Raw genomic sequence first — 26,924 nt, 5'->3', positions numbered from 1 at the left:
TAGTTTGGTCACAAAACAGTGGCAGCAACTTTTATGTGACAACATGTGCTACTTGGGGAACCCACCGCAGTTTGCTATTGGCGCTACTGCATCTGGACGATTCAATGTAATATACTGTGGTAGTTCACAGCACGATATGGTTCCGGTCTTGTCTCCAATTTTACACTTCCTTGGGGCGCTCAGTTCTGCTACATTGTAACCAGGGCAAGCTGTGGACCCGATCGAATTTTCATTGGCATGGGCTTGCAAAATCATGAAATTTAACACCCATACTGATATGGTCATGATCTCAATTGATCACATCCCCCGGAGCACCCAGAACCTGCTCCATGATAACCAGAGCAGACAGTGAATCTGATAAACTTCCATGAGGTTTGACACCAATATTGATATGGTTCCGGTCATGGCCCCAATTGATCAAATCCCCCGGGGCACCCACAACCAGGCATGGAAAATCATTTGCATTCATTTCATGCATTCATTTACATTCATTTGCCTCTAACTTTTTTCATCAACAGCATTCCGCAAAATGTTTTTTAAAGCTATAGTAGATTTTGTTATTAGCTACAACTTTTGCCCATAATTCGGGCAGAACTTGTTACTGTTTTTCAGTGAATGTAAAATACATTCACTGAAAAACAGTAGTGGCTTATTTTCGCTCTGGTTCGTCATGCAGAAGAGATACGGATTTGAGTTGTTAACAATAGCAAAACCTACAAAAGTTCCATACAACATTTTGAGGAATTCTGTTGATGAAAAAAGTTTGGGGCAAATGAATGTAAATGAATGCACGAAATGAATGCAAATGGGCCACAACCTACCGACCGGAGTTGGTTCCCAGGGTAACCGGAGCAAGCTGTGGACCTGATTGAACTTCCATTGCCATAGTCAAGCAAAATCATGAAGTTTAAACCCAGAACCTGCTCTAAGATGACCATCGCAACTCGTGATTTTGAAAATGTTTCTGGAGATATCGAGCAGCAAAATCATGAAGATTGATACCTGTGTTGACGTTATTCATAACTAGTTGCATTAAATTTTTTTACTTTTCCTGTCGAATGCAATTGGTGAGGGGTGTCCACCCCCGCCACCACTGGCAAAAAGAGATGAAAACCGACCCGCTCAAGTACCAACTGTGTGTTTGAAACAGTTCTACCGATTTTTTACCGCACTTCAGTTGTTATTTGAAGGAAGGCATCCCTCTCCAAAGGGGGAGTTTGGTAAAGAGAGATGAAAAAACCGATTTGTACCTTCCTTAAAAGTTGTCCTAGCTCGCTTATCTAATATCTATATACAATCTTCACACTGCCGTACTCTAACGGAACTATCAACTCTATGCTTCCATCTACTCCATCTATCGTATAAAAGATTACCACTACAGTCTGTTATTTGAAATTAGGAATTTTGTTGATGAAAAAAGTTAGAGGTAAATGAATGTAAATGAATGCATGAAATGAATGTAGAGTGAACGCACACAACGACTGCAGCAAACTAGGGAGGCCGCTCGCAAATTTTACAGTCCTCAAAATTTTCAACGGCACTGACGCACTCTACTAAAGGAAGTAACGACGACTATTCCCATGCAAGGGAATTATTATTATCGAATGACGACACTCTACATGAGGTAGACCCTGCTAATGTAAGTAATACTGACCCTCCAAAAATCTCTTCACTTCCTCAACAGAATGCGACTGAAATTTTGGTGTATTGCCAAAATTTCAATCGCATGAAAAGTCCAGCTAAAATGAAAGAAATCCACCAGAACATTCTATCTTCTTCTTTTCAAATCATTCTTGGAACTGAAACAAGCTGGGACGAAAGCGTCAGAAGCGAAGACATTTTTGGAAACAATTTTAATGTATTCCGGCACGACAGGAATTTTCAACTCTGTAATAAAAGGTCTGGTGGTGAAGTGCTCATTGCCCTCAATGCTGACTTTACTTCTGAAGAAATCATAACAAATAAGCACAAGGAATTCGAAAATGTCTGGGTCAAAGCACTTATTGCCGGTGAAATACACATTTTTTCTTCTGTGTATTTTCCACCTAAACATGCCCACAAGCAGTCTTTTGAACTATTTATTCAAATTGTTGAAACTATAATGTCAAATATGGAACCAGAAGTAAAACTGCATATTTATGGCGACTTCAATCAACGAAACGCAGACTTTATTACAGACATTGAAAATTAACCATTTTTACTCCCGGTCATAGGTGAAGACGAAACATTACAATTATTATTCGACAAAATATCTTATTTTGGTCTTAATCGAATTAACCATGTAAAAAAACAACAAAACTCATTTTTAGACCTTTTATTTACAAATTGTACTGAAGACTTCTGTGTGGATACATCATTAGCACCTTTATGGAAAAATGAAGTGTTTCACACAACAATTGAATACTCAATCTTCGTACAAAATTCTTCTTCCTCCAGCGACTGGGAATACGAGGAAGTGCCGGAATACCATAAAGCAAATTACGAAGAAGCCAAACGTAGACTATGTACAATAAATTGGTAAAATTTAATAAGTATTGAAGGAAATGTCGATACTGAAGTAGAAAAATTTCACTCAATTCTTCAAAGCCTAATTTTAGAAACTGTACCATCAAAAAAAAAGAAGACGAACACAAAACAATAAACTACCCGCATGGTTCAATCCACAACTGAAAAATTTAAAGAATAAAAAACAGAAAGCTCATAAACTATACAAAAAAGAAAAAACTGAAACCAATTTGCGAAACTATCACAACTTATGCAACCAATTAAATACAGCCATCAACTCTGCATATGAGGACTACAACCGTAAAGTCGAAAATGAAGTCAAATCATGTCCTAAGAACTTTTTTAATTATGCAAACACGAAATTTCCGAAGAAGATCGTGACCGCGATTTCTTTGCATTCATTCTTGAAATTTCTAAAAACATCTCTGTCAACCAACTTTCTCAACATGAAGTCCTCAATGCACTAAAAAACTTAAACGCGTCGAAAGGGTCTGGACCTGACGGCATCGCACCCATATTTTTGAAAAACCTTTCTGAAGAACTCGCATTTCCTCTAGAGCGTCTTTTCAACATGTCTCTGAAAAATGGAAAATTCTCTGAAATTTGGAAATCATCTTATTTGGTACCTATTTTCAAATCAGGTGCGAAATCAGACATTCGAAATCATCGTGGAATTGCTATTATTTCTTGCATTCCAAAACTTTTTGAATCAATCGTAAACGGCAATATTTTTAAGCAGGTGAAAAATCTAATTACAAGTAAACAGCACGTCGTTTTTAAAGGTCGCTCAACTACCTCTAATCTTCTAGAATATGTATCTTTCATTATTAAAGCGTTGGACAGTGGCAAGCACGTTGAAGCGCTATACACCGACTTCAGTAAAGCATTTGACCGCATCGACATACCATTATTAATCCTCAAATTGCAGAAAATAGGAATGGAGCCTGGACTTTTGAATTGGCTTCAATCATACCTAACACATCGTAAACAAATAGTCCGCTTTCAAAATAAACTTTCAGAACCAATTTCAGTCACCTCTGGGGCACCCCAGGGTTCTCATTTAGGCCCACTTCTTTTTATTTTGTACATAAACGACATTTCCTACATACTTAAAAAAATAAAATTGCTTGTATATGCAGACGACATGAAGCTCTTTATGGAAATAAGTAATTCTAGCGATGCAGAAGAATTCCAGAATGAAATCAATATATTCCACACCTGGTGTAGTAAAAGTCTACTTAAACTGAACATAAAAAAATGTACTGCAATAGCATTTAGCAGAAAAATTGAAACACCGCATATTGAAATATCATTAGGCAACCAAATAGTAGAAAAAAGCAATATTGTAAGAGATCTAGGTGTAATCCTAGACTCCAAACTAACTTTTATAGAACATTATAATACTATCATTAGAAAAGCAAACAGAATGCTAGGCTTCATCAAAAGGTTCAGTCATAATTTCGAAGACCCATACACTATTAAGCTATTATATACCACATACAGGGTGCGTGACGAATTTTTGCAGTAAATTTCAAATAGTAATTTCTCATGCTTGTACATCATGATTTAGATATATTTGGCAGCACTGGATAGCTTATACTGTTAGGTGTAAGATTTAAACAAACAATGTTGAGTAAACGTAAAGATGTCGAAACAAGAGAGCAATTTGTCAGCCGTTGTCGCTTTGTTGCGCGCCGGAGTATGCATGAAAGAAATAATTCGGTCGGTAAATGCGTCTGAAAGAACAGTGTATAATATTAAAAAAAGGCTTGGGAAAGTGATAAGACGGAGCACCTGCTCATACTGCTAATAAAGCACAGAAATGGCTTACGGAAAATATTTCGTAAATTTGGGAGGAAGAAATTTTGCCCCAAGCAGTCCCGATATCAATCCGTTGGATTATTTTGTATAGGGCGTCGTCCAACGGGATACCAATAGAACCCATCATACCACACTTAAGTCGCTAAAAGCTAAAATCAAGGCAGTGATGACATCTATGGATCGAAACATTTTAAAACGTGCATACTGCAGTTTCCGGAAGCGTCTAACTACAGTCGTCGAAAGGGAAGGCAATTTTTTTGAATAAATTTACTTACAACTTCCATATGTTGCGAAAGAAAATAAATCGCACAAAATTCATTGCTAGAATAACTAACTGGTGTATTTTTTCTCAAATATGCCATTTACTGCAAAAATTACTGGGAATCCATACATTTCCATACACGAAGAACGCATAGAATCTGTCCAAAAACAATTCCTTTTATATGCTTTACGTGAATTGAATTGGACTGCATTTCCATTGCCATCTTATGAAGCGCGCTGCATGCTCATCAATATACAAACACTTAAAGAGCGCCACCAATTTGCAATGCTTTTCTTCATCAACGACATTATTTCAATGCGCATAGATTCGGCAGAAATTCTCGCACAATTAAACTTTTACACACCTTGTCGATATCTTAGAACACGGAATTTATTTTCAAAAAAATCGTACAGAACAAACTATGCAAAAAATAGCCCAATCAATCGAATGATGCGCCTATATAATTTGCATTGCGGAACTATTGACATCACTATGTCCAAGCAGCAAATAAAAACTAAGCTAAAACAGAATAGAATTAATGTATAGTATGTAAGTAAACATTGTAATAATCATTGTATGTAGTCTACACTGGCTTGACGAAATGGAAATAAATATATGATTTTCCATCCCTTGCTACCTAAAGCTGTAACAAATTCAAAGAGCACTGTTCAAATTTGTAAAATTTGTAGTCCGGATCGTGCTATCTTGCCGTGCGGATCTATTTGCTTTTTGCTGAAGGAAGTGTTACTGCTACCTTCGATTCTTAAGATTCTTATAGTAATCTGCTTGGAAGTCGATTTGGATAAAAAAAAATACTGCCGCCATGGCGTCTAAGCGCAAAAGAAAGGGGCAATCACTTGATCCCCCTTCTGATGAAATTAATTTGAGCAATCAATTTGATTTACTCACGGATGATGATAATGGTCCATCATCCAGGAAAAACTCTAGTAAACTTTCCCAGCTTAATGCCAAGAAGGAAAAGAATCTCCCTATTGTGATAACCCCTTCCGATTTCCATGCTCTTCTCACGGAATATTTGAACTTCGTGAATTTCAAGTTTTCACTGAAAATTGGCCGTCACGGTGAATGCCGTGTATTGGCTGAAACCTTGGACGGATTCAAATGTCTTCTCAAGCAGAAGCAGCATACATTTTTTACTTACGACATCAAAACTGAAAGTGTGTTCAAGGTTGTCATGAAAGGTCTGCCCAGTGGTGAATCCCTGCATCAGATCAAAAAAAAAAAGAATTGGCAAAATTACTTGGAGTTGTGCCACTCCAAGTAATCGAAATGAAAATGAAATCGCGTCCTGGCGATTCGTGCAACGGGATTTCTAATGATTTTTATTTAGTTCACTTCAAGTCTAGTGAACAAAACAATCTTAAGGCCTTAGAGAAAGCTAGCCTTATGCTCCATGTCCGAGTGAAGTGGGAGCACTTCAGGAGGAATGAATGAAATTTACCAAACCTCACCCAGAGCCGTAAGTGCCAGGGATTGGGTCACGGAACAAAACAATGTAACATGCCAGCTAAATGCATGTGGAGATTCCTCTAACGCAAAGGATAACTGTCCTGAGAAGGAAGATCCTAAGATATTTAAATGCTCAAATTGTGGTGAAAAACACAAATCCAATTTTTGGGAATGTAACACTCGCAAAGTGATCTTACAATCTCGTTCTAAGTGACAGGAAGGAAACGCTCCACATTCTAAACCAGGTACCACATGTTCAGCGAGTACATAGAGCTACCTATGCTGATATTGATCAGAGTACATATCGAATTAAAAATTCTAGAAAACATAATTCTAACGGAAATGTTAATGATTTTGACTTGGTAGCATTATTGTTCCCAAAATGAATTTTTTACAGAAATCATTAATCGCCATGATTACAGACATGCTCAAAACTATCTCCATGTTTGATGATTTTTATTCAAACTGGAGTTAAGTTTGCGAACAATATCATCATGACTTTGAAATACACCAATGGATTTTTAATCATGAAATATTTTGAATAGGAAGGCTCGATCTCTTAAAGATCATGAAGACTTTTTGAGACTTTACTGATGGCTGTGTGGTATAAAACAACATATCGATGTCGTGAGGAGTGAAGAAATGTCGTCATGATGTTTTGACATATTAGTGGATGCCGCACCGCCGCCACAAAACTGGGCACCTTTCCTTTGCCCGGGCGTCCACTGATGTGGCGGAGGTTTGGCATCTGCTAGCATTTCAAAATATCATCGACATTTGCCACACACCCCACGACTTTGACTTGATGTTTTATATGCTAGCAGATACCAAATCACTGCTAGTTAATATCAGTGAGTTAAACTTAGGCAGGGTAGTTTGTGTGAGAGATTCAGATAATTATGGTGACAATCCATAACTTAGGGTTGATGCATATATTATGTCACGCTCTAAGGGGGAAGGGGGTGTAAGATTTTATATTATGTATACGAAAAACAGAACAGCTTCTCCCTGGGGGGCAAATTTTTCCTCAATTTGGCGTGATATAATTAATGCATGACACTAACTCGCAGCCTGCTTCGAGTAAGATGCCATGAGCGCATGGCATATGATCCACTAGCAGCAGGGAAAGGCATGTCGTTGGACACCCACATATGGAAGCGAAATGTGATCACAAGTTCTCCCGGATCACCTCAGCTGCTTTCAATTTTATTTCCAGCTACTAAAACACGCAAACGTCTGCCGTAAGCAAAAAAAAAACTTCGGCAGCATGTGACACCCGTACTGTTGTGTACATTTTCTATAGATCACGTTTTGTTCTCGTTCTCGTTCGGAGTAAAAGTGAAGGCAATAGGTGGAAACAAATGGAAGCCAAAACAAACCACCCGAAAATGATAAATTTTACATTGACGTGCACAGAAATATGCGGATGCGCTAAAACAAAAAAGTCAGCAAAATTTGGATCAAACAGCTTCGCTTCAATACGAAAGTAAGTTTATTTGACAATGACAGACGAAATGAACACGAGTCAAGCCAAACCAAACAGCATGAAAACTGATCGAAAGTTGTTCTATTGATGCTATTCTGCTCGAAGAGAAGACAGAATGACTTTCAATTGACGATTTTCGCTGGAAAATGACTTTGTTGGACCCTGATACTAATAGAATGAGTGAATCCTCTGTCGATTTTCTCATAATCAAATAATTTTTTTCTGGCATAGCCCGGAAAATTCAACTGACTTTTACGTTAATCCACTTTTTTTCCGAAATTGAGTGGACTTAGTCTCAATTTTGAGTCATCCTGAACGACCTTGTTTCTTCATACTTGTTCCTCGCTGTGGCTAATATTAAGGCATTATGTAACCGTGAAAACGGCAAAATAGACACTCCCGAATGGTCTTGAAACGACAAAATATTTAAGGCCTTTTACGGTATGAGAGCCCCTTCTTCCTTGACAGGTTTGGAATTGATTGCTGTCTATCACTTTGATTCTTGATTCTTTATTCTAAAAATCGTCGCGTAACTAATGGAGCTGTTGGTATACAGCTTATGCTTGACTATCCCATCACGATTTAATCTTAGTATTTTGCATAAACTTTTAAAATTATCGGAATTCTTGCGGACAGCCTACCCATCGATTGAGAAACGCCAATCTTATATTTATATATATAGGGTTACGGTATGTAATGTGGGTCTAGTCCTTTCATTCGGCCTATCACGCAAATAAATGATTAATTAAGGAATATTACACAAAAAATAAGGAAAATATTGATCACTGATGGTTGATAAATGTGTACCACACACAAATCAATTTATATCACAACATTTCAATACATTTTCAGCTCTCGTAAGTAATAAAACTGGTTGAGAATATCACAATGTTCGGAGTTTTTAGCCGCCATGACTTATTAGGTTAAGATGGGAAGGTTGACTGACGATCATCAAATGGCCTGATTATGGCATTTATTGATTGGAATTACCTGATAATACACACTAGACGTAAAACTTACAGTTGCTGTTTGAATATTTTATGTTTATTTTAATTGTTTAACAACGTTTTCACAAGTAAAACATGAACCCAACTTTAGGGACACATTTCTTTTCTATGTTCCTAACTATGGCCCATGAAATTCATTTGACAGCATATAGCAATAAGAGTAACGTCAACAATGTTGTTTTGCATTTGGATGATAAGGAACGAACAGGAAGGGAGATTTTTTCTGCCAAACCTGTATAATGAACATCACAATGTTCTGATTTAGATATTCTGCGGTCAAAAGACGATAAGCGAAATTTTTAATTTTAAATTTTTAAATTGAGTGATTTAATGTAGTTTTCGTAAAATTTTCTCTAAGAAATGTTTTGAGGAATGAAGAGCATTAAGTTAACAGTGATAGTGATAAAAAAAAATACATCAGAAAACGTTACCAAGAGCGTTTTTTTGAGGATCAAACAAGATAGGACGAAGTTGCATCCATAAATAGACCCAATTTGGGGACAATAGACCCATATTACATACATTTCCCTCGTGAGTTATTGTCTTAAAAAAAGTAAGTTTTTCAACTTTTCGTGGTTTCTGATAGCAAACGACATGATAAGCATATCTAAGCATACCATTTAGCAGTAGAATATCGTTTGCAGGTAAATTCATTGATGAGTTATGATTAAAAACGTAATCGATGGCTGCATATTAGACCGAGGTTAGGGACGTATACCCTATTATGAAAGTACAGAATCGTGTATTGCAATCAAGCTAGCGAACAAATAGATGTTGCTCGCAGCAAATAAAACTGCAGTGCCAGATGTCTACCCATGTTTTATCGCTAAACTATTGAAGTTCATGGCAATAAAAAAAACGCTTTCCAGCCACTACTGATTACCGACAGCAATTGGTTTGATTTTATCGCCTCTCTTATTGTCCTTGAACTACTCGACTTGTTCAAATAATTACTTATACATGTCACGGTTTTATTTGCACTTCATCGTCACAGTTGTTACATTTACAGTTCAATCCGTTGATAATGATTATGGCTTTGCACACTAACCCTAATATAGCGTTTACCGTCATTTTAGGTTCGGCCTATACCTGCGACTGTTCATCGTGATGGGAGTGACCTGGTCCCTGGAGGTGGTCTCGTGGGCCGTGAACAACGTCGCTTGGATGTTCTACATCTCGGACATCTGCAACTGCATGCAAGGATTCCTGATTTTCATGCTGTTCGTGTGGAAGCAGAAAATCAAACGACTTATCTACAAAAAGTATGTATGTAGCGACAGTTTGTTTCTAAGCACGTGTTTTACTCTGGAATGCGAAAATTTCTCCTCCTTGCTCTGCATCACCGCATCAACAGTGCTGCCAGTTTAGATAATCTTTGCTGATCTCTTTTTCATAAATGCGGTCATTTCTGTTAATTTTCTATCTAATTTTCCCGCTACACGGAAACTTACATCATCCAAATTGGGGATCAACGACTAGTCTGGTTGACAAAGTAGTGTCATAATTTTTATCGTTCTGTTTTGTTTTCTCCTTTTTCTTCAAATTAATCACCGTGTAGCACTTCTGTGAGTCCGCTACACGAACCCTAGGCATTGTCATGGAGAGGACGTGTTTCCTCCCGCGGACAAACATGGTAACGCAAAAGACTGAGACATCGTTGTTAATTATTAGCGCAATCTTGTGACAATATTGAAGAAAGAAAGAAGCATGATTTATAACAGGTCCTGCCAAACCATTAAGGTGTGCTGCCAAATTAATGTAATTAGCAGGACTGGTATCTCCAGTTCTGGTCGTAATTTCGCGGTCGTCGGCTTAGGTAAACTGCTCTTTCGTTACACTTATCATTCACTTACCAATGCATACTGGTCGAAGCTACTAATAAGCGGAATTAAGGTAGTCAATGTCTCTCACCCATGGCCATGACATAATCGAGCACTGTAGATAGTCTTCCCTTTATAACATAAGTTTTCTACTGACGGAATACTTTTCAATTTCAATCTCCTTGTACTCACGGTGTCTCTGGAAGAACAACTTATTTGAGGGGGAAAGGGGTGTAAGTGTCTTTGATCGATTCTCTTCATCGACTTTCTCTTTTGATATAGTTTGATAAAGGAGGTTCTCATCTAGCAACCAGAATGGCACACGAATCAAGGAATGCATTTGCAGCTGAATTCTTAACGAAAGAGAAAGTCGATCCAAGTCACTTACACCCCTTTCCTTCTAATCTCCTCATTAAAAAAAATCAGTATCGCTAGAACACCCACCAAACGAAAGATGGGGTCATCTCTTTCATATGAGACTAGTATGGAAACGTTCTATCGGGTGGGAGGGGGGTGCCTTGAACAATTTTTATTTATTTCGTATTTTTCAGTGTAACTAACTAAGCCCCCGATAGAAGTGTAAGTAACTAAGCCCCCGATAGAAAATTTTGAAGAAATATGGGCACCTAAGATTTCGTTTGGTGGGTGTTTCAGCGATACTGATTTTTTTTTTAACAATAATGTTATTCTACCAGAGACACCGTGACACTGTCTTGTTACTGTAGGGATATTTAATGCTTACTAACCTCGTTACTGCTGTGGATTCGCCACTTCTATGGGAATCTTCAATCACGATAATCTCACACGATCAAATTGGATTACTGATAGTTGAAATTGTCTTCATTAATTCATCCGTGATCGATCAATATAGGTTTTAAGGCTTTTTGTGGATTATGCAATCGTTAGGTAATTCTGTAACTTTAGTAACAATATTCGAATTATGGTTTCGGTGATCTGAGTTCATTACTTCAGCTCTTATCCCTAGTCTTTTCAGATGCTGACTCTCACTGTTCCTTATAAATAATCGACTGATCATTGTCTTTCCCATTCCTAGTGCTTTATTTAATAATATGATACTATTAATGTTACCTTGTAAATCTCTGAGTTGTTTTAAAATCAGTATGAAATACTATCTACCGTATGCGTGATAATGTTTGCACCATCGAGCAATGTCAAAATTAAAAAAATCTCAAAAATTTCGTTTTCGAGTTTTTTTTTATTTATTCAAAGGGGAGATGTTTCTCAGAGTCTTAAACTATTTTAATCATCGATCGAGTTTCCATTTGCTGTAATTTCGGCTTCCACACGCTGCCGGAATGCACGGCAGGTTAATGTAGTCTGGATCCATTTCTCTCCAGGTACGGGTCAATGTTTATCTGAGGCTTGCTGTACTCGATTGGCGTTTAGAACAGGCCTTGGCCTTCATGACGCGCCATATTGAGTAATCCACCGGATTAAGATCGGGGCTGGATAGCGGCCACATATCCTTCGCCCAGAACGAAAGATGTTCCTGCAACCACTTCTGAGTGCGATTCGAGGTGTGGCACGGAGCCCCATCTTGTTGAAATACAACATTTGGCTTCGGACCGTACTGTTCTTTGATCCACGGAAGAACATACTTACTTAAAATTCCGATGTAGACCTCCGTGTTGACCGTGTCACCTTCTGGAATGAACACCGGGTCCATTTTTTTGTCATCGGAAGCCACCAATCCAAACACCAACGCTAGCAGGATGCTTGGTCAGATACACGTTCTTGTGCTCGTCGACCACGTCTTTTACCGAAAGAGAACTAATATACCGGTCGTTTCCTGAATTTGATACGGGATCGACGGTAAACATGCTCTCGTCGGTGAACAGGATTACCGGATTTTTTCGCTTAAGGAAGTTCAAGATTTTCTTGCATCATTCGATTCGTAGCTCCCAGATTCGGTTGGTAATCATGTGAGTTTTTTCCGTGCCCTCGACTTCGCCCCGCAATCTTCCTTTACGATCTTCCGTGCCGTATAGTCACTGATCCCGTGTTCCTTTGCCATTTTCCTTATTGAACGCACTGGATTCACCCGAATCTTCCTTTTGTTAGCAGCGATAACCCTCGGAACTCGAGCTGACCTCGGACGACCTGTGGCTACCTTTGCGGATAGTTGTCCTTTCTTTTCACCTCTGCGGATAGTTGTCATGCTGCAACTGTCAAACTAAGTAAATCATTTTCTTTTATACACAGCCTACTACGGTATAAGCTATAGGTTACGTGCATGCAAAGAAAACCAAGGCATTGTATGCATAGGTGAAACGGGAACCTTATTTGTACGATAGTGCAAACATTATCACGCATACGGTATTGACATTTGAAATCAAACCAGTAGTTCTGGTGAATAGCCTTGCCTTCTTCTGGATACAATCTGAAAAAAAGATTTGCGCGTGATTCAAAGGAAGTAGTAATATACTGCCAGTACATCGAATCGGTTTGCTGACTACAGGTGTGCTATTGCTGTTGTATTTTATTTTTACTGGATTAATTCAGTCACCAGCAAAGCGTGTTACTAACTAATTTTTCATTACGCTCCCGTTCATCTCAAATCTATGCGCTCCTTTTATGGGTTGTAATTTAGTTCCCTCTAATTAAAACTACACAGCAAGAAATTCTGCATTTTAATTGTGATGTAAACATTCATTCACGTAAACTTGTATTTAATTTCACGCAAAGGAGTAGCTTGTAAGCAATGTCAGAACTTAACACTATTTATAATGTAAACTTAAATGATATGTGACGCTCCATTATTCCATATTGAACACAAATTTACGCTACTTTTTCGAACTGTGTAGGGTACGGGTAACGGGGCCTCCCTTAGCTCAGTCGGTAAAGGCGCAGCTACAAAGCAAGACCATGCGGAAGGTAGCTGAGTTCGATTCCCAGTTCGGTCCAGGAATTTTTCGGATTGGACAATTTCACGACTTCCCTGGGCATTAGACTGATGCAAAATTTGAAATTTTCGCTCTACAGTGTTCAAACGGTTTCAAATCGGGTCCTGATTAGCCTCTGAAAGTTTAAACTCATTTGATAAGAAACTGACTTGGCACAAACTATTTGCAGTTTTTATGGAAATTGCTATGGGAAAACCAAACTTTTGTTCATTGTCTTCTAGCCTTTTCCATATTGTACTGTTAACAAGTTCTATTGCTATTCTCATGGGAATTTTTATCAGCTACAACTTTGCAGAAAATGGTTTTTCAGCCAAACGTCAAATAAAATAGTTATTAATTGTTTAAGAGATTGATAATCTTGTGGCATGATCAAGCAGCTGTTCTGTGAGCAACACTGTATTCTGCAGTGTGACATAGTAGTTTTTGTCCTCTATTCTACGCGCCATAAACACCGATGTTGGCTGCTGAACAGTTGATTGAGCATAATCATTAGACATCAGTGACTTGAATCATTAATAACTTTTGTTCCTTACATTTGATTGAAAAGTGGTCTTCAAAAAATTTGTAGCTGAGAAAATTTTCAAAAAGCGCTCATTTTCTAAAGCAGAGTGAACTGGTGAGTTTTGAGATCGATATGAACCAAAATTATGGTTTCCCCATAATAATTTACATATAAACTTCAAATGGTTTGTGCCAAGTCAGGTTCTTACTAAAGGAGTTCAAATTTTGGGAGGATAATCAGGAGCCAATTTGGAACCGTTTGAGCACTGTGGAGCGAAAATTTCAAATTTTGCATCAGTCTTCTGGGCATAGAGTGTAATTGTACTTGCGAGCGGCCTTCCGACAGTTAACCGGAATAAGTTTTTGAGTTCTTTCTTCGTTTTATTTATCGCGACAAAATTGTTGGAGCAGATCTTACGCTTCAGGTTCGATGGGACGCAGATGGGGGACGTTGGGCGGGTTCGCTGACTTGGGTACCACATCGATATTCAGCCGCTCCATCTCCTCCAACGATCGCTTCAAGTAGTGGGCCGACGTCAGATCCGGCCAGAACACCGCGTCTTAACCCTTATGGTATTTCTTGATGAACGACGCAACTTCAGGCAGGCATTTCGTACTATAAATTTCACCGTTCACGGCCAGTCCGGAGCGAAAGAAGAGTGGCTTTGACATCCCCTTCTCGCTGATTGTCAGCCACAGCAGCACCTTCTTGGCGAACTTGGTGTGTGAAATGAACTTCACCTCGGAGCTCACTTCCTTCGTGGGGAAAGTAAAATACGAAGTGCCCTGCCAGTCGTTGCCATCCAGGGTGAGATAGGTCTCGTCGTCCATCACCACCGCCACGTCGCGATTCGCCGGGAAAAACGAGTTGACCATCTTATTCAGCCGCTGCCGCTGGCTTCCGCTTCCTTACATGTATGTTCATGTTCGCCAGGTACTTTTTCATTGTTTGGCCGGTTGCACTGACCTCCCGGCCAAGCGATGTGGCCACTTTTCCCTCGGTCTTCCTCTTCAACATCCTTTGGAGCTTCTTGTCGCTCAGAGTCGTCGGCCGTCCGGAACCGGGCTTTCTTTCGATGCTCTGATTGTTACCTAATAGTGCCAAGATGTTGTAGATGCCGGATCGGGCGTACCCGGCGTCCACAAAGTGCCGCACGATGTCCATTTTCGACGCGGCGGGGTCCCGTTATTTGAACGCGGACAATTTTGAACGGAGTTGCTTCACTGTTTTTGCCATCACGGTTAGAGTTCGACTGATAGAGCTGTCAAATTTTGTCTGCTGACTCATGGGTTACTATGATTGATGCTGCATGGGTAGTTTCGTCAGTGCGGGTGAAGTTAAACCCATGAAAAATCTACAATTTTTGTTCATTTTTTAAATGCAATCGTTACTAATGCAAAAATGATATCAGGCACCGAAAGCTCCCAATTAATAACTGTGGAAGTGCATTTAGAACACTAAGTTGGGAGCACGCAATAAGCGATAAGCAATAAGCTTGAAATGTGAACAAGAAGAAGAAGAAGAAGGGTACGGGTAAAAATTGTCTGCAATCAGCTCGTCATAGAACTTAAAAATTGAAAGAAACGGCTAGCTCAACGCTCTCTTAACCTCGGGCCGGCTACCCACGTACTATCGGTAGACTCGTCGGGGGACAAGGTGGATCAATCACCAAATGAACAATAACTGGAAACCGACTTTCATGCACCTAGGGCTCAGAAATTAAGAAATAAGGAGACGTTCACATTAATTTTATCTTTTTTTGTTTTATTTAAATATACATGAAGGAAGGGAAAGGAGGGGACATAGGGTAAAGGGAACGATGCGGCCGTTCAGCTCCCGTTGACGTCATGCAAATGTAGAGAGAGAGAGAGAGAGAGTCCTTCTAGCGACATACCTATTGCTGGTTACTCGATGGTGGGATGCTCACGGAAGGGGGAGAAGCACATCGGCATCATGCACTGGCAAGCGGAGGCGGACCCGCCGGACCTCACTAAGCTGACACCTCCCTAGCGTCCGCTTGTCCGCTCCACAACCGTGTGTAGCCGACCGAAATGGCGTGAGGGTCTCAGCAACAACCCGCAACCAGGATGGGGATTACGTCCGTGTGTTAAGGGCCCTTTGGCGCTTTCTCGGGGCCGAATGGGGCTTAGTTCGGGCTTTCGTGACTCACGTGGTACAGTCTGGACCTCCTAGCACATTAGGGTTCACTTCGGCAAACGACGATCTTCACTCTTCCCACGTGGCTCCGATGACTGACCGACAAGGGCGGTTCACAGAGAATCTTCTGATTGTCCCACGTTGACTTCCGACTTCTAGCTCTTCAATCGCCGACTTTCCTCAACGAGCGGGCAGAATCTCGAGCGACGGCGTTACCGGGTTAGAACGGGCAATCTGGGGTCACCAAGGCTCTGAAGATACCCGTTTCCCGACCGAGGAGGCCGTGATATGGCGTGTACATGACACCGAGAAACGTGCCACGAAACGTATCGGTTCTTAGTGGGATTATTAAGATTCACCGCGTGTACGAACGGTAAAATTTTCTTCCAAGATGGCTTCGAGAAGGGTATCCAAAATCACTTTTTTCGACAGTTCAGAGAACTTCTGAAAATTTAATAGAAATTCCTAGCAATTCATAGAACTTCCGAGATGTTCATTGAACTTACAAGGTGAGCATAGAAATTCCGAGGTAATCGTAGAACCTCCGAGCTGTCCATGGATCTTTACAGAATAGAACTTGAATTGATGAACTTTTGAAGATCTTCAAAACAATATCTGATCAGTCTTGAAAACAATATCCAAAGGAATTTATGAGAACTTCCGGGCAGTTCATACAACTTCCCAGCAGTTCAAAAAACTTCTGATGTTTTAATAGAACCTCTGAGCAGTACATGGAGCTTCTGAAGAGTTAATATAACTTCCGAGGCTTTCATAGAACTTTCGAGATTTTCATAGAGCTTCTGTCAAGTTCATGAAAACCCATTGCGATTCGAAATATCACTTATTTCCGACTCCGTTTTTCTCCCGAAAGGGGTGACTCTATCTAAAATGCAGAAAAATTTCAGCTTTGCTGTTGTGAGATGCGCGCACGTTTAATAGATAGAGAGAAGATTGATTTTGAAGATTTCCTGCAAAAAGGTGTGAGTAGATGGATTTAGATGCAATTGATGAAAAAATAAATCGTTCCGTGTGAACACTACGGACACGCATCAATCACTTATAAAAAGCCTGTCGTGAAAAACGCTGTGTGTTTATTGCTTAAGGGCCACCCACATTAGATCCGTTTGCGTTGCGTTGACATAAACTTGACAGTTAGACAATAGATGTCACTTTGCCGCAACGCTTCAGTTCCGGATCTAATGGCTCTTTACTGTTTGACCGGATGCGTCCAAACAAACTGGAAAAAATCAGTTTAAACATGTACTTCTGGGTTCGAATTCCGGCGGCATTTTACAAAAGTAATCACGAAGCCCCGATAGCCCTAACAGCCCGATTCGGGTACTTTTTACAATTTAAAAATCTGGTGCGGTTTCCAAGTTTAATATCAGACGTATATCAGATTTGTATTGCAAAAGGGTTATCTGTTAAACAAGCTTGAAGGATGGTGCTGGAGTGTGAGGGAAGGGGTAATCAACTGTGCACACCGTGCCGAAACACATCGTGGCACGCTGATCGGCGCGTCATGGCACACGACAAGTATAATATAAAATGGCATCACTGTTTTGTGTTGACATTTTGCCAATCGTTGCTAAGGTTTACTACTTAGTATACTTCAAAGTAAGGGAGAAAGGAAAATTTTGTTGTCAGTGCTATTTTTATTTTTTTTGTCGGTTTTCCAGCGAAATGGGTTACAATAGTAATAATAGATTGTATAATTGACGAGACCCTCCGTGTGTATATGCCCTTTGCGGGATAATTCTCTCCACATGGCTTTTGACAAAAGCCCATAGTTTCGAAAGAATTTTTGATTTTTGGGAAATCCAAACGAATTAGACAGAGTCACAACGCCACGTAAAATAGACCAGAATACGTGTTACCCCCAGATGGCCATTGCATCTAGACCGAGAGCTTATTGTATGGGCAACGAGATTTGCAGAATGCATTTCCGACTGCAGCACTAATGTACGATATCAACAACAGCCCGGTGCCGAACTATGACTGTGGAGGCTGGTGGAGTCAGTGGATCCCGTGATAACCGGTTCACAGTATCTTTACGCACATTCACAGTATTAAAAAATATGCTGCTATCAGACTTGTAAAGGTAACCACACCGGAGGTAACAGAGACAATCTTAAGCACGGTATTATTGAAGGCAAACGGAACCGCCAGCAGTTTCACGGAGATTAATATGTGTTTCCGGCATGACCAAGAGGATCCAAAATATGAAGGAACAACAAGCAGATATAAGTAAGGACTGTTCATTAAAGAAAGTGGACACCTGTTTATCCATGATGTAGGGTTAAAACGTAACGAAAAATTGTGAATTTTTGCGCAGTGTGTAAAAACATTGATTATTTTGGCAACACACCAGAAAAAAGTGAGAAATTTCGAACGATGGGTCGGATCATCTTATCAACTCGCAGATTAATTCTGCACAAATGGTTTTCCGAAAAGTTGTCATTTCGAGAATTGGTAAAAAGCGTGAAGTGCAATAAATCTGTTCAAGATTGTTAAGAAGTTTGGAGAAACGTGTTCTATTAAAGATTTCCCGAAATCGGGGTGCAGAAAGGGGGCATCGGACCAAAAAAGGAGCTGGCAGTAGTTCGCCTTTTGAAATCGCATAAACCGAGTTCCGTTCGTGAAATTTCTAAAAATAATGGACATATAAAAAACGTAACAATATCAAAAAGAAGCAACAATCTCCCAAAAAGACGGATTCACAGAAAGCTTCTTCGAAAATACGGTCACGGAACTTGTATGACGTTCTCCTTCAAAAGCCGAACCGGTGCCTTTCGATGGACGACGAGACGTACGTCACATTGGATTCCAGTACACTTCCCGGGTCGTAATTTATCAACGCTGAGCAGAGGACAGATGTGCCTGAGGATGTGCGATACATCAGAACCGAACAATTAAAGAAAAGTAAGATTACGTGCTTGGTATCAATACTTGGCGACTATGTTAGGGAAACCACTATTTGCAGGCAATAGGTGATAATTTTGATCACCATTGCATCAGTTGGACATTTGTGTAATTTTCAATAGTGACCTATTAAAAATTGATAAAGTATTCATTTTAGCTGACGCATAGAAAAATTAACTTTCGATTGGCTTGTTTAGAATTAAAATCCATCCGCTATTGACAGAGTTATAGGTAGTCAAAACCTGACCACTTTTCGTAACGCGGTCGATTTTGTTTTTTTTTCTTTAATTGCACCCCCAATATGTTGCCTAAAGATGTAATCCTACGTCAAAAGGGTTTTGGTGTGGCAATCAATTTGCTCCTGTGGCTTGAAGAGTCTTCGTATTTCACAATGGGCACAATCAATGGTGAAAATTACAGAATAGAATGCATCAAAAAACGGCTGCTACCCATCTACCGAAAGCATGTTTTTCCCGGATCTGGCATCTGCTCACTATGCTTCTGCTACGTTGTAGATGCTCAAGAAGAAAAAAGTCGATTTGGTCGAAAAATTCCAAAATCCCCCAAACTGACCTGAACTGCGTCCTATCGAAAGATACTGGGCAATAATTAAACGGCATCTTAAGAAAGATGGAAGAGAAGCAAGCTCTTTTGACTGCTTCAAGAAAATTTGGTCTCCAGCACAACGAAAAGTTAAGACAGTTGTGTAGAATCTAATGGGCGGTATCAAGAGAAAAGTCCGAACGTTCTTTAGAAATTAGAAGTAAACATTCAAACTCACGTGAAATCGGTATATTTTCCTTTGAGAAACAGGTGTCTACTTTCATTAATGAACAGCCCTTAGGTAGTCATCAAACGACTGCAACCAGTATCGAGCTCCTGGACCGACATTTGGATGCTTTTAGAAATTATTCGATGGAAGATGTGTACATGTAAATACATGTAGATGTATTAGAAGTAAAAAGCTGAGAGTCACGATGAGAAAGAAGGGGATCTTTTTCGTAAATGACCAACCTCTGCGGTTTCATAGGTCTCCTGTTCAAAAGTTTTAAACCGTGGACGAAGTAGTTTCATTTCACCATAAAAAAGGTGAAGTAAGTTCAGATAAAGTACCCAACCACGACTGGCACTGGGAAGCTACAGCAGGTCTAGGTTGTAGCATTGCCGGAGTAGCATGGTGATAATACAGCGAATCTTCCACGGGTCGGTTGGGTACTTGGTTTCAGCAAACGTCTGCCAGAACGACGCACAGTTAATAACTTTCTTCTCCTGCTGCAGCTTCTGTCATCACTCACACTTCTCCTTCTAACAGAGGGGCTGAACTTCGAGTGTAACTTCCTTGAAGTGGATGAATGGCAACGAGTTCGTTTAATATTTAAATTTATGTTCTCAATATTTTCCATTTTTCATCTGCGAGAACTTGAAACTGTAAACAAATAAATCTCAAAAGTTATAACTACAGGGATGCCAAACTCATGGGATACTGAGATTGATACCTTGATTGCCATACTTCGGCACGTTTGGTACAATGCAAGACCCAGCTTTTGGCACAGATAAAGAACTCGGCACAGATAGAGATGTGCAGCGTTGAAAACTCTTGAGGTGGACTATTTTATTATTTTCATGACAATCTATAAATAGAAAATCACTCATCAAATAAAATTCTCAAAAATTGTGTCGAAAAATTCAGTTTAAAAAAGTAGTAAAGACTGGAATGCACAAACATTGGTCGACAAAAAAATCGTTTTTTTCAGTCAAAATTCATATCACAAAAATCTTCTTATTTTTTTTTGAACTACATATTTTGAAAGGAAAAAATGGTAATTTATTTTTTTGGTTTGCCAAATCCGAGCTGCCGTGCCTTCCGCTTAACCCCTCCATTAAATTTTGCACAGTGATCTCATCGACCTTATTCGCCGCCGAACGCCAGTTAGATTTAAACTGCTGCTCGTTTTCCATGGATTTATTAGTTAAAGGGTGATACGGTCAAAATTTGGTCAATACCAACTTGACGTATTTCTTTCAATTTTGCATTTAAAAAACCTGAACACCCCTCATTTTGAAGGTGTGTGTGTGTAGAATGTTGCTCCTATTTTGATTTTGGAATTCACTCTTCAGTTGTCAAAATGCCGTCCAAGCAAGAAGAGCAGCGTATCAAAATTTTGCTCGTGCATCGCGAAAATCCGAGCTACTCGCACGCAAAGTTGGCAAAATCGCTAAAAGTTGCCAAATCAACCGTTACAAATGTAATTAAAGTGTTTGGGGAACGTTTGTCGACAGCCAGGAAGTCTGGATCGGGGGGAAATCGAAAACCGGAAGCCGCTGAGACGACAAAGAGAGTTGCCGGTAGTTTCAAGCGAAACCCTAACCTCTCTCTCCGAGATGCCGCAAATAAGCTGGGTGTATCGTCTACAACCGTGCATCGAGCCAAAAAACGAGCCGGACTATCGACTTACAAGAAGGTAGTGACTCCAAATCGCGATGATAAACAAAATACGACGGCCAAAGCGCGATCCTGGAGGCTGTACACGACGATGCTGACGAAGTTTGACTGCGTGGTAATGGACGACGAAACCTACGTCAAAGCCGACTACAAGCAGCTTCTGGGACAGGAGTTTTATACGGCAAAAGGAAGGGGAAAGGTAGCAGATGTTTTCAAGCACATGAAACTGTCAAAGTTCTCAAAGAAATATCTGGTTTGGCAAGCCATCTGTACCTGTGGCTTGAAAAGCAGCATTTTCATAGCTTCCGGGACTGTCAACCAAGAAATTTACGTGAAAGAGTGTTTGAATAAACGTCTGCTGCCTTTCCTGAAGAAACACGGTTGTTCCGTACTGTTTTGGCCGGATTTGGCATCTTGCCATTACGGTAAAAAGGCCATGGAGTGGTACGCCGCCAACAACGTGCAGGTGGTTCCCAAGGACAAGAACCCTCCCAACACGCCAGAGCTCCGCCCAATTGAGAAATACTGGGCTATTGTCAAGCGGAACCTAAAGAAGACCAAAAAAACTGCTAAGGGCGAGCAGCAGTTCAAGGCAAACTGGCTTTCTGCGGCGAAGAAGGTGGACAAGGTGGCTGTACAAAATCTGATGGCAGGGGTCAAGCGTAAGGCCCGGCAATTCGGATTTGGAAAAGCGGAAGCCTAACTGAATATTTTTCCTGAATTTTATACTAATTGAACTTGAAAAAGAAATTTAATTTGATTTTTTATATAAACGATTTCACCGATTTACACGCGTTTTCCCTTGACCAAATTTTGACCGTATCACCCTTTATGCTGAGATTCCGTTTGACCAAGGCCCAAAACCGTTCGATAGAGCGGAGTTCTGGGCTGTTTTTTAGGGTTGAGGTCTTTGGGTACCACAACCACGTTGTTCGCATCGTACCACTCGATTGCCTTTTTCCCATAGTGGCAGCTCGCCAAGTCCGGCCAGAACAGCACAGGTCTATTATGTTGCTTTAGGAATGGTAGCAGCCGCTTTTCCAGGCACTCCTGGACGTAGATCTTTTGATTGATGGTTCCCGTTGTAATGAAAATGCCGTTTTTTTTTACCACACGTGCATATGGCCTGCTAGACGAGATATTTTTTTTCCGGAACTTCGATAGTTTGATGGTTTTGAAAATTTCAGCCACATTCCCTTTTCCTGATGCGGTATAAAACTCCTGTCCCGGAAGCTGCTTGAAAGCCGCCTTCACATAAGTTTCGTCGTCCATGACGACTTAGTCGAACTTTGTGAGCAGATTCGTATAAAGCTTTCGGGACCGCTGCTTTGCCGACGTGTTTTGTTTGTAATCTCGGTTCGCCACTTTCACCTTCTTAATCGTCGACAACCCGGCTCGTTTCTTGGCCCGCTGCACAGTAGTATGGAAGACATTGAGCTTGCCAGCGACGTCCCGGACGGAGAGGTTATGATTCCGCTTATATTTCACCGCCATCTTCTTCGTCGTCGCTGCCACGTCCGGATTACGATTAATGCCGCTTTCAGGCTTCCTGGCGGTCAACAGCTTGAACACTTTTAAAACGTTTTTCTTGGTCGATTTGGTCACATCCAGACGTCATTTTCAAAACTGGAGAGCAAACGGTGAAAACTCATCATAGCAAACATTGTATATACACTCAACTTCCAAATGCAGCATTTCAAGATTTTTTATGCTTTTTTAACAGAAATACACCAATTTTAAGATGACCAATTTTTGCGCGTTCCAGACTTTATTTAGTATATACCCTAATGAAAATTTTCTATCAAGCTTGGTTAGAAATATGATCTTGATAGAAGAAGATTTTTTGAATCATTTTTTGTTATTTTATCCATATCCGGAATCTGAATTCTACAGGGTGATTCGGAATAACTGTACCTTTTAAAAATGATCGTAACGATCGAACTCTGGCATGATTTTTTGACATCAGTATATTCCAGATATACTACATATATAACCTTCAACTTAGCATACTTTAATTCATTCTCTCTCCCTTCACTTTTAATTACCAGCCACATTTGTCACGAACATAAACTACAGCTGGCATGCACGTTTTAGTTCCATCACATTTTGGAGTCCTGGTGATGCATCTAAGCTCTGATATTGATCGGATTTTCCACGCATGGTTCCTTTTCACCTCTATAATGATGCGAAAAATAAATGTTTCATTCTTTCGATGAGATTTCAGTTTCTAAAAGATAACACACGAATTTATGCAGATTTATGGCATGCTCAATTTGTACACACTACGATTATTTTACCGAAATCTGTGAAATTTTACCGAAATCTCAACAGCTGAACGCTCGGTAAACAGTTTGGTGATTTTTCACAGATTTCCTGTGATTTTTCAAAGATATTCATTGAAAAATCACAGGAAATCTGTGAAAAAATCACCGATCTGTTTACCTAACATTCAGCTGTTGAGATTTCGGTAAAATTTCACAGATTTCGGTAAAATAATCTTAGTGTGTATGTACATGACTGTTTGAAATCGAAAACGAATGAAATTTCAAATCCTTCTTTAAATAAAAGCTGATATTTGTACACATTTTAAACCAAAAATACTTGAACATAGAGAATTGCATATACCCATTGTGAAATCGGTGACGGTTATTCTGAATCACCCTGTAAATACGGTTGTTACATAAATCGGTTGCCGAAATAATAACAAGCTACAATATTCTTGTTATTTCCATCTGAACGGGTGTGTATCGCTTTAGCACATTTTAATTTTGATCACTACTGGTTGCACGTAGTAGTTTACTTCAAGCACTGCTTGCCTTTCTTTAACAATGATTGATTTAAGCCGCAACAATTTCTACATTGGTTTACGTAATACTTGGCTTGGCTTGGCAATCAACTAATAATTCCGCTGAACTGACTTAACATTTTGATTCGTATGAACTTCGCATCTTAACCACCTTAAGCTGCTGGACCTTCCCGAGTAACCGTCAAGCCCACTAATGCAAAAAGCATAATATAATGCTGATTTAAACATTTAAATACGTAAATCAGCCGTATATTGCAAAGACAGCCCTTATCGGGATATTTACCGGGCTTGGTGGCTACTTGGGTTAAGAACTTTCTACATGAGCTTAGAAGCCTTGGTCGGTTTCAACATTCTTTAAAGCATGCTGGTTTGTGAACTATCTGTAGTTTTTAGATAATGCAATGATGAAAAATAATAGATTAAATGATCGATTTTGGCATACAAAAATCCATGAAAACAAAGTATTGATAACTCTAATCATATCATTTAAAAATTTATCACGGTCAAAGTCTAAATTTCATTATCTCAAAAATTTTTTTTGAATGATAAAAAACGATCCCATCTGGTTTTTACTAACAAACAGTCTACAATTTTTCATCATTCAATTTTACCTATCGCAAAGTACACTCTGCCATTTGCTAACCCAAGCTTCTGTCAATGCTTTGAACCGCCAAGATAAAATTCACTAATTCATTTCCCATCCTCCTTCGGCTACCACCTCGCAGGTTCGGGATTCCGTTGGGCGAAGCGGAAATGTCGTTATCAAGCTCCAGCACGCGTACGACGACCACCACAGTGACGTCCTCGTTCAACGGTTCCAAAATGGACAGACCATTGGTACATCGAGTAAGTCTGGATCAGCATACGGCACCTCCGACTCCAACTCCAACGGTGCTGGACACCTCGGAAAAGCGCTTGAAGCTCAACAAGTTCGGTTGAACGTGGAAACGCAGCTGCTGCTGGTACCGAGGTCGGTCAGCGTCGATCGTACCACCGAAGAGAGTGAGCTGGCGAATTGAATTGTGTGGATGGTACATATTTGGAACGATGTTGGAAGATAACCAAAGATATGAGAAGTGTTAAGGTCTACTAGTACAAAGCATTTAGCGCAGCTAGTTTTAACTGAACCGGTTAGATGGGACGTATTCTATAAGATACGGTAGCTTCCTAAATTTAAGTACGATGGAAAATATTTTCTGAGAAAGCATTTTAGATACAGCAAGGTTGTACATATTTTTTTTCGAATCATTGTAAGGACCTTCTGACCGTCAATACCAATAAGGTATTGTCAATCCTTTTCCGTGCTGGTTTTTTAATATACGTCGTTGTAGATTGTGCATTTTACAGTTAGAGCAGATATATTAAAAATAATGCTAGTTACCGAAGTAATTATTCTACGTCCTGTTTGTGAAACACGTATTGCAATTAGCCTTAAATAAATGTGCATTTCATCTTCGCTTGAGGTTATTTTTATTCTATATCACCATTATATTGTTTAGAATTACCAACCCATCTAAACATATTATGAACCATTGCGAGCGAAATCCACTAGAGTAAATCTTACAGGAGACGCTGAAAATACTCTAATAATAAACTATATACATACAATTTTCTCACCTAAATTTCATAAATGTGTTGCAGAGGAGTTGAATAAATGTGATCATACAAATAATAACGAAATGTTTAGGTGCGTGAAAGAGCTCGGCACGGTCGGTGTTGATGTTGGATCGCTTGCAACTATTATTGCGAAAAAATAAGTGTTTTTGACCGAAATTGATACCGAAAGTGATGATATGATGTTAGTGGTTTACCACCCATTGTAGCACGGAAAATAAATGCGACAGCAGTGGGCTCTCTCGTCTGTTTGTCTTGATCAAGCTTAATAACCTCTGATTGTCCTCAACATGTCACTGTATGAAGGGCCAAAAACGGATTGGGTAGATCGATATGCAAAGTCGCCTATACGCATCTACGGAACAACAAAGTATCTCCTTCCAGCAACTTGATCAGCCAATTGGTCAAAAAGACAAGCCCCCAAACAGGAAGATGCCCCAATGAGTGGGGAGAAGAGCCCGCCCTTTATTCACGAAATGTTATCGACCGGGAGTTGGCATTCCCACTCTCCCCGTCCAAATCGCTTCAATCGGGCTGTTGGACCGTTCCTTCCCTTTCATATATGTATTTCAATGTACATACGAGTCAATTGTTATGATTATTGTCAATAATACCTACGTTTAGATGAAGATCGTGCTACTTATTTTACCTTTTGTGTGATACTTATCATCACATAAACCAATCTTGAATCGTAGACCAGGTCCATCAACAATACACTCCTTCCGAGACGGGGCTTTGTGATAAAGCCATCTTCTTCTTCATCATGTTCACTCACCACCCGGAATGCATAAAAAACGAAAAAGAAATACAACCAGGATTAGTTTTGTTTTTATTTTTTTATAAGTATAAGGAATAGTTTTATCCGAATACCCAAGTTACCATATTCTGCATCAGTGAAATTGTCTCACTACAAATACCAACTTGATTATCCGCTAGGAAACACCAAAGAATATAGAGAGATTAATCTCAAAAACACAGTTTTAACTGATAGTACTTTATAAACATCAAACTGTCCAATATTGGACTCTGCCAACACACGGCACCTGCACGGTAATGTGGGCCGTCAGAATGGTTCATCGGTTGCGAGTTGCAATATTTCCCAAATTGAAGCTATACATCTCTCATTGTTTCAACTTTATCCTAACGTAATATTATTACCCATATGCCCGTCTTAGCCCTAACCCC

At 39.8% G+C, this 26,924-nt stretch overlaps 1 protein-coding gene across 3 annotated transcripts in view; it reads left to right on the top strand.

Annotated features, from left to right (window-relative positions):
• The window catches only part of LOC135703890 (G-protein coupled receptor Mth2-like), a 129,931-nt gene extending 104,350 nt beyond the window's left edge, over nt 1-25,581 (top strand). Inside the window, exons 7-8 of one of the 3 annotated variants that reach the window (XM_065225293.1) lie at nt 9,628-9,817; nt 24,851-25,581. In XM_065225293.1, the coding sequence (XP_065081365.1) occupies nt 9,628-9,817; nt 24,851-25,144 (484 nt within the window). In that variant the 3' untranslated portion in view covers nt 25,145-25,581. Of the gene's footprint in view, nt 1-9,627; nt 9,818-10,109; nt 10,234-24,850 lie in introns of those variants that run through there. The other 2 variants (XM_065225354.1, XM_065225431.1) reach the window with 2 other exon arrangements.
• The last annotated feature ends 1,343 nt before the right edge of the window (nt 25,582-26,924 follow it).

Source organism: Ochlerotatus camptorhynchus, unplaced genomic scaffold (assembly GCF_037179485.1).
Source record: "Ochlerotatus camptorhynchus isolate MF236.1 unplaced genomic scaffold, CSIRO-AGI_Acam_v1.1 ptg000002l, whole genome shotgun sequence".
Lineage (NCBI taxonomy): Eukaryota > Metazoa > Arthropoda > Insecta > Diptera > Culicidae > Ochlerotatus > Ochlerotatus camptorhynchus.
Note: the sequence above shows the minus strand (reverse complement) of the source record. Positions and strands in the feature narration are given on the sequence as shown.